At 42.5% G+C, this 17823-nt stretch overlaps 1 protein-coding gene across 1 annotated transcript in view; it reads right to left on the bottom strand.

Moving 5' to 3' along the window:
- The window catches only part of LOC100581134 (zinc finger protein 430), a 37817-nt gene extending 24026 nt beyond the window's left edge, over positions 1 to 13791 (bottom strand). Inside the window, 3 exon segments of the mRNA XM_012509460.2 lie at positions 211 to 337; positions 11516 to 11608; positions 13608 to 13791. Of these exon segments, the coding sequence (XP_012364914.2) occupies positions 211 to 337; positions 11516 to 11608; positions 13608 to 13610 (223 nt within the window). The 5' untranslated portion in view covers positions 13611 to 13791.
- Between the last annotated feature and the right edge of the window lie 4032 nt (positions 13792 to 17823).

The raw sequence follows: 17823 nt of genomic DNA, 5'->3' as shown, positions 1-17823 counted from the left end.
ACAGATCAGCCCAGGAATGTGGAAAGTTTAAGTCAAGATAAAACATCTTGAAAAAATTCTTTTCTATATGGAAAAATCCTCAAGGTTTTCTTAAGAACAAGTATCGGAAACTCATTCATGCAAAGCATAAATTACCAAAAATTATTCTCAAAAAAAGAGAAATGAAACCTTTAGGGTACATTAGTAATTGTGTACTAAAGTTATTCTCACCCAAGAAGACCAGGTTTCTGTAGTTCTCTAACATCACTTTTCTATACAAATCCTGCTGAGCAGTGTCCAGGCATTGCCACTCCTCCAGAGAGAATTCTATGGCCACATCCCTAAATGTCAACGGCCCCTGAAAAACACAAGCACACAAGACACACGTATATTTACCAAGTGGCCACAGGCAGAATTTATTATTTTTTTATTTTTTTTTTGAGACGGAGTCTTGCTCTGTCCCCCAGGCTGGAGTGCAGTGGCGTGATCTCAGCTCACTGCAAGCTCCGCCTCCTGGGTTCACGCCATTCTCCTGCCTCAGCCTCCCAAGTAGCTGGGACTACAGGTGCCCGCCAACATGCCCGGCTAATTTTTTGTATTTTCAGTAGAGACGGGGTCTCACCGTGTTAGCCAAGATGGTCTCGATCTCCTGACCTCGTGATCCGCCCGCCTCGGCCTCCCAAAGTTCTGGGATTACAGGCTTGAGCCACCGTGCCCGGCCCAGAATTTATTATTTGAATTAAAGTGAAATGAGAGAATAAAGAGAATTGGTTCTGACTTACAGGAATGAGTGAAATTATTCAATAATTTTTTTTTTTTTTTTTTTTTGAGACAGAGGCAACCTCTGCATCCCGGCTTCAAGCAATTCTCCTGCCTCAGCCTCCCGAGTAGCTGGGATTACAGGCATGCGCCACCACATTCGGCTAATTTTGTATTTTTAGTAGAGACCAGGTTTCTCCATGTTGGTCAGGCTGGTCACGAACTCTCAACCTCAGGTGATCCATCCGCCTTGGCCTCCCAAAATGCTGGAATTACAGGCATGAGCCACCATGCCCAGCCCCAATAATTTTTCACACAGAAATATTATCTAATGTTTTCTCTAACTCTGAGAGAAGAGAATGGCATAAGATCCATAACACCAGTATATATATGATACGTCTCTGGATGAGAAGCATAAAATTGAGGGCATAAACAAAAATTTGTACACTTTGAGTGCTATATTTACATCATAAAGTTTGAGTTGTGTATATTTTTCAGACAAAAAAGACATGTTGAGCTCGAAGGTACCTCTCAACTTTAAAGGTGAACAATAAACTGGAGATCCTGTTGTGCAGATTTTTTTTTCTTCAGAAGATCTGGAGTAAAGTCTGAATTTCTAAATTTCTTTCTTCTTTTTTTTTTCTTTGAGACGGAGTTTTGCTCTTGTTGCCCAGGCTGGACTGCAATGACACCATCTCGGCTCACTGCAACCTCCACCTCCTGGGTTCAAGCGATTCTCCTGCCTCAACCTCCCAAGTAGCTGGGATTACAGGCATGCACCATCATGCCCAGCTAATTTTGCATTTTTAGTAGAGACGGGGTTTCTCCATGTTGGTCAGTCTGGTCTCGAACTCCCGACCTCAGGTGATCCATCCACCTCGGCCTCCCAAAGTGCTGGGATTACAGGTGTGAGCCACCACACCCGGCCAACAAATTTTTATGATGTGCTGATGCACATAGAAGAACACGGCATCACTGCTAAGATATTGCCCCTCAAATAGTAAATTATAGTCTGAATGTAACCATAAAGATACATCAGTTTTATACAAAGTTCAAGATACAGATATCTCCCATGTTCTGTTATTTTTAATAGTGATTTTAAGTAGTCTTTCTTTAGCACCCTAGAGAGCAGGTATCTCCTAATAATTTTTTTCAGAACTTTCTGGGTAATAAATGGTATTCTGTTTAAATAAGCATTTTCTTAATCCTGTTCTGCATAGAGTTAATAGAGAAAACAGATGAAACCTCAACATTACATATTCTCCATCTTTACTAGGGACCCCAGCTTTTCCCCAATAGGAATCTTAAGTATCTACATCTCCCCATGTTTAACAGCCACAAAGGAACATTTTTAATAGTGCCAAATATAAATTTATGGTAGGAATTCTGCATGGCATATAAGAAGCCATGATGTAGAGAATGTAGAGAAAGCTCTGGTATATAGTAAAGAAATGTTTTGCAGAGAGCCTTGAATATTATAAGAATTTTTAAATGTAGTTAAAACAAACTCCTTAAGGAGGAAAAACACAAACAGGGAAGTAAAGATCTGCAAGTAATAAACACGTGGCATTCCATGAAGCAGAGTGCACACAGCTCTTCGTCTGAGACATGTTTAGCTGAAAAAAAGCCATTTTTTCTCTCTCCTTCTCTGAAAATCCTTTTTAGATAACATTCTCTGGAAAAGTTATACCTGCATTTTGAGAATGTTCCTTTAAAAATGTCAGCACCACCTTTTTGTCTGCTACCGTCACGCACACAAACAGAAGGAAGGTCCTGCAGAAAAAGTCCACCCATTTCTCTGTCCTTTATAACAGAAGGGATTCAGGAACAACGAGCTGCTCTATGAATATAAAAGTATGTTTCTCTTTTCCTGTCCTTAGGTGCCCTCCCCTGCCACAGACACCAGCAATTTCTGCTACAGTAATGGAAATATGAGCCACAATCCCCTGTCCCTACCAAACCCAAACAGAACGGGCCCTGTGACCACCCTTTAGTGCAAAGGTGGCACTTAGCTCTCATGAATGTATATTGAAGCCCTCATACTTGATTCTGGCCTCACCTTAGAGTCACATAAGCACTTCATTAAAACAACATGGATGCTTCCACCCAGAACAATAAACAAAATCCGTGGAAAGGGCGTAAGTACAGAGATTTCTGCCATGTAATCCTAATTAGAAGACTGGGCAGAGGCCGGGCGCAGTGGCTCACACCTGTAATCCCAGCACTTTGGGAGGCCGAGGCACATGGATCACCTGAGGTAAGGAGTTCATCAGCCTGGCCAACATGGTGTAACCTCATCTCTACTAAAAACACAAAAAATTAGCCAGGAATGGTGGCAGGTGCCTGTAATCCCAGCTACTCAGGAGGCTGAGGCATAAGAATGGCTTGAACCTGGGAGGTGGAGGTTTCAGTGAGCCAAGATTATGCCATTGCACTCCAGACTAGGTGACAGAGTGAGATCCTGTCTCAAAAACAAAAACAAAACAAAACAAAAAAACAAGATGGGGTTGATAACCACTTAGCTAAGCACTGCCTCTCAAACTTTAATGAGCTTAAAACTCGCTTGGTAATTTTGGCCCCACTCTATGTAATGCGAATCTGCAAGTTTGAAAAGGGTTCATGAATGGGTGTTTCAAACAAGTTCCCTGTCAATGCTGACGTTGTTCCCCCTGGGCTCATTATTAGCATTTGTTAGAGAAGCAGGTACAGCACAGGGTTCCTTACACTCAGCACTCGTGTCACAACACAAATACTTCTGGTACAAATAAAACCAATCTCCATCTTAAAGTTTTACATTCTTTGCTGGCTCTTTAAAGTTTACAGAACAAACAGAAGGCAACAATGTCCGAATAAATCTGCCTCTGGAAAATAACATGTACACATATACAAATGCAATGTTTATTAAGCAGGTACTATGTGCTCAAGGGTATGTTACAGAGCACTGTGCTGGGAATAACACATTTTGTGATTTAATCCTAATAACACCCTAGAAGTTGATACTAAGTGTTCAATAATTCCCAGGATTTAGATAAAGGGTTCAGCATATTTATTTCTTCCTCTGTTTCTCTGTCATTGATTTTGTTTTAAATATATAGAATAAAAGTTAAATATAGGCAGATGATCAGAACATAGAAAAAGTTTAATGTAGTTTAGAGAAATTTTTATTGTGTATACTTTTACTTGTTTGTGACTTTGTGGAGCAACTGCTAGATTGGCAGAAACAGAAAACAAGGTGCTAAATGGAATGTTTCTGTAAGCACTGGTTTTAACACAAAATTAAAAAATAAGATCCTAAAATAAATCGTTTATTTCTGTCATTTATCTGTTTTTGGGTTTCAGAAAATTGTGAGCACCAGCTCTAGAAAAGCACCAGGATTCACCAGACAAAACTCCAAATCTTTTTTTTTTAGAAGGAGTCTCACTCTGTCACCAGGCTGGAGTGCAGTGGCACAATCTTGGCTCAGTGCAACCTCTGCCTCCCGGGTTCAAGCGATTCTCCTGCCTCAGCCTCCTGCGCAGCTGGGATTACAGGAATGTGCCACCACGCCCGGCTAATTTTTGTATTTTTAGTAGACACGGGGTTTCACCATGTTAGTCAGGCTGGTCTCAAACTCCCAACCTCGTGATCTGTCTGCCTCAGCCTCCCAAAGTGTTGGAATTACAGGTGTGAGTCACTACACCTGGCCAAAACTCTGATTTTTATAAATCAGTTTTGTGAGGCAAGGCTCCAGAGTGGGGCCAGACATAAATAAGGCCTCCAAAAAGGGTGAATCTGAACAGAATTTGGGCAGGGAAAGGACCCTATGTAGAATTCTGTTCTCTCTGCCACCAAGGTATTTCCAGTTCTGTTTTTCCTAAGCTTACATAAGAGAATCTTAAATCCCAGAGCTTATGTAACTTTAATCTATTTTTGCCACTGCCCTGTCAATTTTATAACATATACTAATAAGCAATTTAAACAAATGTATTAAAGTTCTTTAGAATAATTTATATTAGAAGATATATATTCTTAGCAAAGTAAAAGAAACACAAATAATAACAAATCTTCACTCCATAAATATCCCTTTAGCTGATGATATCAGAAGTAACAATATAAAACAGTGGAACCAAATTTTTTTTGGATACATCTATTCATTGTACCAATCATATAATGCTTAATTCACCCACGTATCCAGTTGTTAGTCTAGATAAAATGTTCCTGGATAGTAAGGATCATGACTGCTTCATCTGTTTTTTGAATGGCCATATAAAATGAAAACAATTACTTTATCTGTTTGAGTCACCAGACCTCCTATTGCTTTCATCCAAGTACCAGGAAACTTGAGAAACTCTCATCTGGGTACCAACCAAACTTATCTCTTGTATGAGGGGAGAAAAAAAACACAGAATTGCCAGGCATGGTGGCTCATACCTGTGATCCCAGCATTTTGGGAGGCTAAGGTGGGTGGATCACAAGGTCAGGAGTTCAAGACCAGCCTGTGCAATATGGTGAAACCCCGTCTCTACTAAAAATGCCAAAATTAGCCAGGCATGGTGGCAAGCACCTGTATTCCCAGCTATTCGGGAGGCTGAGGCAGAAGAGTCACTTGAACCTGGGAGGCGGAGGTTGCAGTGAGCCGAGATGGTGCCACCACACTCCAGCCTGGGTGATAGAGCAATACTCCATCTAAAAAAAGAAAAAAAAGAAGAAAAAAAAACCCCCCAAAAAACCACACACACACAGAATGACTCATTTCTCTTACACCAAGCCAGAAGCAGAATTAATCACTCTTGTCAGCCTAACACAATTCTGCCCTGGACATCCTCAAATGCCTCAAAGATGCGTAGGTGATTGTGAGAGGGTTCTTAGTGACCCTGGGCTGATGGCCCAGTGATAATCCAGGCTGGAGAGATTCAGGCTGATTCTAAATAGAAAATGGCCTGGTGGAGCTCCAGAACCTAATCACTTGTCCCAATTTGCTAGCTTTTGGGTAAGAAGAAAGACAAGAATACTCTACTCCAGTATCACATTTTACAGGTAGGTATAGCTGTGGTCATGGCCCTGGATACATTATGACTTTGATATCTCACTCTTAAAATGCTGATTCTGTCATCAGATTCTATTTATATCTGGAGCCTCTCACATAGCTGTGGCAAATCACTGAATAAGATCTGAAAAGCTTAAAGAACCACACTCTCAAAGGGGGCTTTAAGATGTCTATGTTGACAACTCACAATGGAGAAAATGCCTCCTGCTGGTTTTCTGGACATTCTCAATCTAAAGTCTGGCCATGTCCTGTAAATCCCAGGAAGAGGCCAGACCTTATGTGCAGATTCTAGGTAGGATCAACCACACTCTGCATTCTTGGGTGTTACAGCAAGTGGAGTACAATCAAAGGAGAGATTCCCTCATAGAGGCTGCTCTAGCACATTCTATGTGATATGACTACCTAAAAGGAAAAAGCTGAGGCAACATGAATATAAGAGAGTTTATTTGGGCCAAGCTTGAGAATAGTAACCTGGGAGCAAAGACACATTTTCCGGAGACTGAACAAATAAGAAACTGAATCCCTGAATAGACCAATAACAAGCTCCAAAAATTGCATTAGTAAGAAATAGCCTACTAGCCAAAAAAAAGCAAGGAACCAGACAAATTCCTAGCTGAAGTCTACCAGATATACAAAAAAGAGCTAGTACCACTTCTACTAAAAATATTTCAAAATATTGAAAAGAACTCCTTTTCAACTCATATATAAGAATAGCATCATTCTCATACCAAAACCTGGCAGAGATAAAAAAAAAAAAACAGACAGAAAACTTCAAGCCAATATCCTTGATGAACATTGATGAAAATATCCTCAACAAAATACTGGGAAACTGAATTCAGAAGAACATCAAAAAGCTAATCCACTATAATCAAGTAGGCTGCATCTCTGGGAGGCAAGGTGGTTCAATATACAATCAATAAATATTATTCATCACATAAAGAGAACTAATAACAAATACCAACATTATCTCAATAGATGCTAAAAACACTTTCAATATAATTTAACGTTTTTCATGTTTAAAACCCTCAACAAACTAGGCATTGAAGGTATATACTTCAAAACAATGAGACATCAATGACAAACTTACAGCCAACATACTGAATAGACACAAGCTGGAAGCATTCCTCCTTGAAAACTGGCACAAGATAAGGATGCCTTCTCTCAAACATCCTATTCAACATAAAATTGGAAATCCTGGCCAGAGCAATCAGAGAAGAGATGAAAATAAAAGGCATCTGCCAGGCATGGGGGCTCACGCCTGTAATCCCAGCACTTTGGGAGGCTGAGGTGGGTGGATCACGAGGTCAAGAGATCGAGACCATCCTGGCCAACATGGTGAAACCCCGTCTCTCCTAAAAATACATAACTTAGCTGGGCATAGTGGCATGCGCCTGTAGTCCCAGCTACTCAGGAGGCTGAGGCAGGAGAATCACTTGAACCTGGGAGCCGGAGGCTGCAGTGAGCCGAGATCACACCACTGTACTCCAGCCTGGCAAGAGCAAGACTCTGTCTTAAAAAAAAAAAAAAAAAAAAAAAGAAAAGAAAAGGCATCCAAACAGGAAGAAAGCAAGTCTAGGCCGCGCGGGGCGGCTCCCAGCACTTTGGGAGGCCGAGGCGGGCGGATCACGAGGTCAGGAGATCGAGACCACGGTGAAACCCCGTCTCTACTAAAAATACAAAAAAATTAGCTGGGCGTGGTGGCAGGCGCCTGTAGTCCCAGCTACTCGGAGAGGCTGAGGCAGGAGAATGGCGTGAACCCGGCAGGCGGAGCTTGCAGTGAGCCGAGATTGCGCCACTGCACTCCAGTCTGGGTGACAGAGTGTGAGACTCCGTCTCAAAAAAAAAAAAGGAAGTCTAACTATCCCTGTGTGCAGATGACATGATTCAGTATCTTCAAAACCCTATAGTCTCAGCAGGAAAGCTCCTTAAACTGATAAACAGCTTTAGCAAAGTTTCAGGATATAAAATACATGTACAAAAATCAGTAGACTCTCCATACATCAAAACATCCAAGCCAAAAGCCAAATCAAAAACATAATCCCATTCACAATTGCCACAAAAAGAATATCTAGGAATACAGCTAATCAGAATGGTGAAAGATCCCTATGACAAGAATCACAAAACACTGCTTAAAGAAGTCAGAGATTGGCCGGGCACGGTGGCTCACGCCTGTAACCCCAGCACTTTGGGAAGCCAGGGCAGGCAGATCACAAGGTCAGGAGTTTGAGACCAGCCTGACCAACATGGTGAAACTCCATCTCTACTAAAAATACAAAAACTGGCCGGGTGTGGTGGCATGTGCCTATAATCCCAGCTACTCAGAAGGCTGAGGCAGGAGAATCACTTGAACCCGGCAGGCGGAGGTTGCAGTGAGCTGAGATCGTGCCATTGAACTCCAGCCGGGGCAACAGAGCAAGACTCCGTCTCAAGAAAAAAAAAAAAAAGTCAGAGATTACGGCCAGGCACGATGGCTCATGCCTGTAATCCCAGCACTTTGGGAGGCTGAGGCAGGTGGATCACGAGGTCAAGAGATGGAGACCATCCTGGTCAACATGGTGAAACCCCGTCTCTACTAAAAATACAAAAATTAGATCCAGGAGTGCATCCAGAGGAAACCAGGCCATGGATCTGGGGCCCACATCACTGTCTCATAAAAAGCGCGATGACCAGGTTTATGGATCACTCTATTTTCAATGACAGAACCTTCAGTCTGTATTAAGAAGATATGGCTGCAGAAAGACAAGATGAATTGTGGAAAGAGTACAAAGAGGGGGAAAGTAGGAGGTTTCCCAGTTCCAGTGGCTGAGTAATGGGAGGAGGAGATGGAGAAAGCAGAGTAAACTGATTGGACTAAAAAAAAAAAAAAAAAATATAGGCATGGTGGCAGGCGCCTGTAATCCCAGCTACCGGGGAGGCTGAGGCAGGAGAAATACTTGAACCTGGTAGGTGGAGGTTGCAGTGAGCCGAGATGATGCCTTTGCACTCCAGCCTGGGCAACAGAGTGAGACTCCATCTCAGATTTGAAAAAAAAAAAAAAAAAAAAGGAGAAATGTCGGAGGCGTATTGAATCAGGGCAAATCCATTTTGAATAGGGGCTGGATAAAATGAGGCTGAGACCTGCGGGGCTGCACTCCCAGATGGTTAGGCATTCTAAGTCACAGGATGAGTTCAGCACAAGATACAGGTTATAAAGATCTGGGTGATAAAAACAGGTTGCAGTAAAGAAGGTGGATAAAACCCACCAAAACCAAGATGGGATGAGAGTGACCTCTGGTCGTCCTCACTGCTACACTCCCACCAGTGCCATGACAGTTTACAAAATGCCATGGAGACATCATGGAAACATCAGGAAATTATATTGTCTAATTGGGAAGGCAAAAATAATCCACCCCTTGTTTAGCATATAATCAAGAAATAACCATGAAGGGCAACCAGTAGCCCTCAGGGCTGCTCTGCCTATAGAGTAAGCCATTCTTTTATTCCTTCTGTTTCCTAATAAACTTGCTTTTACTTTACCCTGTAGACTCACCCTGAATTCTTCCTTGAGCGAAATCCAAGAACCCTCTCTTGGGGTTTGGATTCTGACCCCTTTCCTATAAGAACTCTGCACATTTTCTTTTTCTCATTAAAAAAAATCAGCTGAATTTGTCTTCAGTGGTCTAAATAAAATTTTTCACAGGCTCCTGAACTTGGAGCTATCCTCAATCTGAGCCAATATACAACTCCAATTTATGTCCCTCCTAAGAACATGCTGACTTCAGGGTAAAACATTTTCTGATCTAAAATCTGATTATTTCAGCCTTCATTTGCCAGTCCCCTCCAACTTCCTTTTTTTTTTTTTTTTTTTTGAGACGGAGTCTGGCCCTGTCACCCAGGCTGGAGTGCAGTGGTGCGATCTAGGCTCACTGCCAGCTCTGTCTCCTGGGTTCACGCCATTCTCCGGCTTAGCCTCCCGAGTATCTGGGACTACAGGCGCCTGCGACCACGCCTGGCTGATTTTTTTGTATTTTTAGTAGAGATGGGGTTTCACCATGTTAGCCAGGATGTGTCTCCATCTCCTGACCTCGTGATCCACCTGCCTCGGCCTCCCAAAGTGCTGAGATTACAGGCGTGAGCCACGGCATCCAGCGGTCTCCAACTTCTTTCTAATTTTGTTTGCTCCTCCCCATGAAAGAAAGCCCTTTTCTGCCTAAACTTTGCAATCCTTAAGGTTCTTGCAGTTGGTATTTCCTCCTGTTGCAATAGTCCTTTGGAATTCAAATTTTTAACATAAATCTAACTTTGTTATATATTACAAAGTCTAGAAATTGCCTTCAAACAATAACAACTTTATCATCAGTAAGACCCTCTCAATCCCCTACCATCTTAATCTTAACTGCATCTGCCTGTGGGTCCCCACCTTTCCAGGACTCTGTAGCTTCTCTCAGCAGAAAAGCTTCTTCCACAGCTAGAGTGAGCAGGCTGGGACATCTGCAGGGGAGGCTCCCCAGAAAAAAACTAACCGGGCCTGTAATAAACTCCTTTTGCAGGCTCAATATTAGCCTTAGCTCTGAGTCACTGGGCTCAAGCTTTAATTTCTATGTTAGAGTTACTCACTTGGTTTTTGAAACTATGTGTTTGAAAAATCTAGCAAAATTAGTCACAGTGTTCATACAAAGGAAGGAAATTTTAAGATGTTTGCAACTTATACCTCAATAAAAAAAGCAAAAGTATCTATTTCTTTCACATAATATATACATTATTTTATTAATTCCATTAAGAATCATTTAGTAAACAATTAGTCATATGGGAAAACTTCTAGGTGGTACCAAGTTTCATCTCATAAAATTTAGCATGAAACTCAGAAATCAAGATAACAGGATTTGAACAGAGATATTCACTGTCACAAATTTACCCTGCAGAGAGAGAAACTGATGTTTTCATGAATCTGTGTAACTCGCCAATTATCTACCACATTTTCTTGTAGAAATGTATTTATTTTCTACAAAAAAATGGAACAGAGATTTTCCCTACTCATTTCCTTGGTAGCATGCTAAAAGCTGAGCCTTAGAATTCTGTTTGAAATCACCCAGCCGTAAAAAACACACCTGAGAAAATTCCTAAACTCACCCTGGGGGGAAAAAGGGAATAGAGAATTTTTAATGAATGGAATATATTATTAGATACTATTTTTTTTCTTAAACCCACCACTTTTATGCCTTTGATAAATATTTTCCTACCTTTCAAGCCCTACTAATACAATTTACAGCTAAAAAACTGAGGTTAAAATAAGTGAACAAATCTTTTCAAGGTGACAAACCCAGGGAGTGGCAGTGCTGACGAAAAAACAGATGTGTCTGACTCATGTTTCAAGTCAGGCCATTCAGTCACTTGAAACAGTCTTCCACCCACTCCTGCTCACTTATGTGCTCAAGAACCACCCACTCAGGAGATACCACACTATGCCCCAGTGACTGTCCCACGGGCATTTAACTTTGCAAGTTCTTACACCATCTCACTGGGGTCAGTGTTTTTCTTTTTCTTTTTGTCTTTTGGGATACTATTTTTTCTGTCACAAATGTTCCACTTTTTTCCACTATTTTACTTTGGATATATTTATTTCACTATTTTTCTGCCCCCTTAGACAATCCAGAGGCAAAAATTATTTGTTTTCCCCTCAATGCCACAGTCTGATTGGTTGACCAGCAATGTGTCTCCAAGAAATGAAAGCTGGGTTGGGTCAAGACAATTTTAACATCTCAAGTGGTTACCTTTTCATAAAAAGAGTACACCAGAAGATTCCTGTCAGCCCCAGGGCATCCACTTGCTTCCTTGAGAGGATACACTCCAGACTTCAGGTTCTCCTACGGGAGAAAATAACCCAGAAGCTGACATCCACTAGACACTCTAGCTGACATAACCATGGTGGATATCTTGGTTTATCCCCAGACAGTACTGAAACCCAGGACTAGAAAAAAACTGACGGGTGGCTGAGGACACATCACCTCATAAAGTTTCCAAAGGAAAACCTTGACCCCAAAGCATCCTGAGACAAGATCTCTGTGCCCAGAGAAGATACAAGAAGAAGCACAGAGAGTTTTTACAATACAGTGTCAGGGGATTATTCTTGCTTTCTTCTCATGGGAAATATTTACAAACAGATAACAAATCTTATCAAAAGCACTACTTAATGCTTTGTCAGAAAATAACTAATTAAAATACGGTGTAAAAAAAGTACACTAAAGGACAAATAGGTGATAATGTGAATTAGGGAGGAAAAATTGGCATTTGGGGATGCCAGAAAGAACTGGAAATTTAGTATCTTACTGCAAGCCAGAGTGAGGCTGGAGAAATGGGGGACGGGAGTTAGACTTAAGACCCTGCTTGGGACACAGGTGAAAAATGCAGCAGAAAATCAGTTCCCCATGGAGTGTGAAAATAATTGAGTGGCAGGCAATTAGACTGAGGTGTCTCTAGACTCTGGGTTCCTACTTTTAAAAAGAGCTAACGTGGTTGGGCGTGGTAGCTCACGCCTGTAATCCCAGCATTTGGGAGGCCAAGGCAGGAGGATCATCTGAGGTCAAGAGTTCGAGGCCAGCCAGGCCAACATGGTGAAACCCCGTCTCTACTAAAAGTACAAAAATTAGCTGGGCAGGGTGGCGGGCGCTTGTAATTCCAGCTACTCAAGAGGCTGAGGCAGGAGAAGCTTGAACACGGGCAGCGGCGGAAGTTGTAGTGAGCCGAGATTGTGCCACTGCACTCCAGCCTGGGGGACAAGAGCGAGACTCCATCTCAAAAAAAAAAAAAAAATCTAACTCAAGCGCATCGTTTTGAAAATTCTGGGTGACAGAGCGAGACTCCGTCTCAAAAAAAAAAAAAAAAAAAAAAAAAGACAGACACAAAATTCAGGCTTAACCAACTGTATACTGCCAATTAAGCTCTGATTACATAACCAGAAAATTTTCACCTTTATTGTACAAACTAAGAAACTACATAACGGTACCTAACCAATTACTGAATTTGGCTTTCTTCATCATGCACCTTATAAAAGTCTTTCCTTCAAGCCCCGCCATGAACAACAAATTACAAACCACAGCTGGGTGCTCTACAGTTTTTAAATCACTCTTTGATTAATTTCTTTAACATTTTTGCGGTGACTTCTGTACATTTTTTTTTTCTCAAGACGGAGTCTTGCTCTGTTACACAGGCTGTAGTGCAGTGGCGCGATCTCGGCTCACTGCAACCTCCACCTCTCAGATTCAAGTGATTCTCCTGCCTTAGTCTCCCAAGTAGCTGGGACTACAGGCGTGTGCCACCATGCCCGGCAAATTTTTGTATTTTTAGTAAAGAAGGGGTTTCACTATGCTGGCCAGGCTGGTCTTGAACTCCTGACTTAGTGATGCACCTGCCTCGGCCTCCCAAAGTACTGGGATTACAGACGTGAGCCAACCCTCCCGGCCTGTACATTTTTTAATAGGAGAAAAGACGAACCAGGAACCCAGGACCAAAGTTCTTCCCATTCATGAACTCGCACCCCAAGTCAGGATTCTCCCATGACGATCCTCCGGTGGTCCCTGCACAGTCTGGGAGAGACGCGGCGCTGCGGATGCAGAGCTGCCCAGAGAGGGATCCAGGCCAGGGCACAGTCACTGCTCAAGGAAGAGACAGGACGTGCTCGGGCCCGCCTGTCAGCGCAGCCGCCATCTTATGGCTGATGGGGACTGAGGCCCAGCTGGGCAAGGAGAACTCGGGGCGCAGACTGTGCAGCTGACTGCCGGGAGGCCTGAGTCCCGCCACAGCCACTTCCCACCCGTTACAACCAGCCCCTCCCCTCTCTGGGGATGTAGGACCAGGCACTCTCACCATTTCTAGGCTTCCAGGGGTTCCTGGCGTCTTAGCTGTAGATCTCCCAATACCTGCAGGTCACAGGGCCACAGAGCCTGGACCTCTAGGAGCAGAGGACACAGAGCGGTGAAGACGAGACCTGGAGCTCAGGCCACAGCGAGAGACAAAGGCCCCGCCAAACCCGGAAGCCACCCTGTCCGCTTCACCTGCGTGCCTGATTGGACGGTTCCCTGCCTAGAGTCTCTGACTGGATAACATTTAAATCCCCGCCCCCTCAGGCCATGATTGACGGAAGATGTGAAGAGATGCGGGACTGAAAGAAGAGTGACAGCCTGGGCTGCATCCTTCTCTGATAGGGCTTCCTCCCTGAGCTGAGCCAGGCCCACTCCAGGGGTTATTTGCATTTAACCTTGTGTGTAAGGTCATATGCACTTATAAATAATATATGGGGCCGGGCGCGGTGGCTCACGCCCGTAAGTAATCCCAACATTTTGGAAGGCCGAAGCTGGCAGATCACCTGAGGTCGGGAGTTAGAGACCAGCCTGACCAACATGGAGAAACCCAGTCCTTACAAAAAATATAAAATTAGCGGGTCGTGGTGGCCCATGCCTGTTATCCCAGGTACTCAGGAGGCTGAGGCAGGAGAACGGCTTGAACCTGGGAGGCGGAGGTTGCGGTGAACCGAGATTGTGCCATTGCACTCCAACCTGGGCAACAAGAGCAAAACTCTGTCTTTAAGAAAAAAAAAAAAAAATATATATATATATATATATATAGTGGCTATTCAAAAATGAAAAGAATGTAACAATAATTATTTTAAAATTTCAGATTTTATGACCTTCCTGGCTCTGGTCCTTTGAGCAGGCAGCCTGAGATTTTAAAAAGGAGGTGATCTTCTGAAATAAAATGTGAGCCAGATGTGAATCTTAAATTTTCTATTAGATAAACTTGAAAAAGAAACAAGGAACAGGTTGAATTGATTGTAACAATTTAATTAACCCAATATGTCCATAATATTATCATTTTAATGTGTGAGGAATGCGTAATTATTAATAATGTATATAAACATTTGAAACTAAATCTTTGAAACTAACTGTATTTTACCTTTCTAGCACATCGCAGTTCAGACCAGCCACATTCCAGTCACTCAGGAGGCACACATGGCCAATAGCTGCCACATTGAAGTTCAGCTCTGATGTCACGGGAGTGAATGAACTGAACATCCCTTTTCTGCCAGAAGTGAAGGCAGAGCCTCTCCCTACCAATATCTTTCTTCAATTCTAAGGGTGGAACAGACAGTGGCCATCAAAAGAGCAGATGGCAGCCGGAGTAAAATAACCACAGGTAGACAACAGCTGGCCACCTGTTGCCCACTTTTCTTCCAGAGATCAGACAGTGAACAAAGAATGTTGGGGCCACAGGATAATAAAACTCTGTGTCTTCAGATCTGTCCATACTCTTGACCTCAGATGTTTAGATATGGAGAAAACAGATTCAAGGCAAAACTTATTTTGCTATTGGCCTTGGCCCTAATGGTCAGGCTGTAGTTACCTGTTTTCTCCTGTGGTGTGTGGGACTGTGTGGGTATAAGCACCAATGACATGCATACATGTCTACCTGTATTTCTGCATTACTCAACATTCTCTTACAAGTCACCCAACTTTAAATCAGGGAAAAAATCAGTACCTATATGGTGCCCACTGTTAGAACATAACTAGTAATCAACCTGTCATTGAATCCTGGCATCCTATCTGCACTAAGTGCATGGATTAGTTAGCTATTGCAGCATAACAAATCATCCAAAACTTATTAGTTCATAATTGAGATGGTCAGCCATTTAGGTTGGGCTCAGTTGGGCCATTCTTCTGGTTTCAGCTGAGCTCCTTCGGACATACGTCATCAGCTGCTTGTTGACTAGGCAGCTGTGCTTCTGGGGGTGATGTTCTGCTTCTGGGGTTGTCAACAGGGATACCTTGCTTCTCTTCCCCATGATACCTTATTTTCCAGCTGGCTAACATGGGCTTTTTTCCAAGGTGATGTCAACATTCTAAAAGAAAGATAGAAGCATTCAAGACCATTTGAGCCTAGGCCCCAAATTAGCGCATTGCCATGTTCACAGGCTTCTACTGCCCTGAGCAAATAAGGCCAGCCTGATCGAGGGTTTGGAAAACAGTTTCTGAATCTTGATGGCAACAACTGTAAAAGCATCTGGCATTGGGCATGGGTACAGGGGGGATGAAAAATTGCTACCATTTTGCAAACACGGTGGCTCAGACCTGTAATCCTAGCACTTTGGAAAGCTAAGATGGGAGAATTATGTGAGCTCAGGAGTTCCAGTACAGCCTGAGCAACATAATAAGATTTTGTTTCCATTAAAAAAATGAAAAAATTAGCCAACCATGGTGGTACTTGCCTGTAGTCCCAATACTTAGGTGGCAGAGGCAGGAGGATTGCTTGAGTCTGGAAGGTCAAGGCTGCAGTAAGCCATGATTGGCTGCACCACTGCCATCCACACTGGGTGGTAAAATGAGACTGTGTCTCAAAAAAAAAAAAAAATTGGAGAAACATTTTGAAGACAGAAAAATTTAAGGAAATAGCTGAGGGATGAGTTTAGAAAATCAAAGCCCAACAGCACATTATTTATTTTTATCATTGAAAATATTTGAGCCGGGCACTATGGCTCACGCCTGTAATCCCAACACTTTGGGAGGCCGAGGCGGGCGGATCACAAGGTCAGGAGATCGAGACCATTCTGGCTAACACGGTGAAACCCCGTCTCTACTAAAAATACAAAAAAATTAGCTGGGCATGGTGGCGGGCGCCTGTAGTCCCAGCTACTCGGGAGGCTGAGGCAGGAGAATGGTGTGAACCTGGAAGGCGGAGCTTGCAGTGAGCTGAGATTGCACCACTGCACTCCAGCCTGGATGACAGCGCAAGACTCTGTCTCAAAAAAAAAAAAAAAAAATTGAAAACTAGGCTGCGTGCGGTGGCTCATGCCTAATCCCAGCACTTTGGGAGGCTGAGGTGGGTGGATCACCTGAGGTCAGGAGTTCGAGATCAGCCTGACCACCATGGGGAAACCCTGTCTCTACTAAAAATACCAAATTAGCCGGGCATGATGGCACATGTCTGTAATCCCAGGTACTTGGGAGGCTGAAGCAGGAGAATCGCTTGAACCTGGGAGGCTGAGGTTGCAGTGAGCAGAGATCGCGCCACTGCACTCCAGCCTGGGCAACAAGAGTGAAACTCTGTCTCAAGAAAAAAAAAAAAAAAGAGAGAGAGAGAAAAGAAAATATTTGAAAACTTTTAAAAGAGAAAAACTTTAAAACTTTAGAGAAATTAAATTTAACAGAGTTTGATAGAGCATAGAATGATTTGCAAATTGGGCAGCCTGTGGGTCCAGAGTAGGCTCAGAGATACTCTGGCAAAGCCACATGATGAAAACAGATTTGCGGATGGAAAAAGCAGAGTGACATACAGAAAATAGAAGTGAGGTACAGAAACAGCCAGATTGATTACAGGTTGGGATTTGCCTTATTAAACATAATTTGAACACTTGATGTCCTTTTATTGGCAAAAACACAGTGGTTGATACAATAATGGATTACAGTCTATTTATATATCCAGTTAGGTTTCAGTTTACAATGTTTAAAAAAAAACCTAGTGACCAAAGTTAAACAGAAAAGGGAGCAGCTTTAGGCATAATTAATTTAACAATTTCTCCCTTTTGATCATCTTCTCAATTTTGAGAGATAGACCAAAACTTTAAACATTGATATTATTCTATCACCATCAAAAATCTACTTATTTATTCTCAAATCCCATTGTGAAATAGCAGAACTGTAGCTTTTGTAAAGTGGAAACAAGGACTTCAGGTTATTATTTTTTTTTAAGGGTTACAGTAGAGGTGCCCTCTTTGTGTTGAAATCTGCTGTTTTCAAAAGAATAACCAAACCTGGCCTGTTTTAGGATCTACCTATTTCCTTACATTTTCAGTTTGATTATGTCACATTTAGCATGAGTGATTCCATTTGGTTTGGTCTCTTTGGGCATATGCACAAGCTCAATCCAGAATGATGGCCTTCAATAATGTTGTTTATAAAATTCCCCCCTTTTGGTTAAGTTCTCACATAGGTAAGAGTGTGACCAAAACTCTATCTTAATGCCACTCTCAGTTTCCATTACTTTTAGTTTTTGCCCTTATCAGGTCATTCATAGGTTATGGTGTCCTCAT

The sequence above is a fragment of the Nomascus leucogenys genome, chromosome 3 (genome assembly GCF_006542625.1).
Source record: "Nomascus leucogenys isolate Asia chromosome 3, Asia_NLE_v1, whole genome shotgun sequence".
NCBI lineage: Eukaryota > Metazoa > Chordata > Mammalia > Primates > Hylobatidae > Nomascus > Nomascus leucogenys.
The sequence above is the reverse complement of the archived record's forward strand: the minus strand, read 5'-3'. Positions and strand labels throughout refer to the sequence as shown.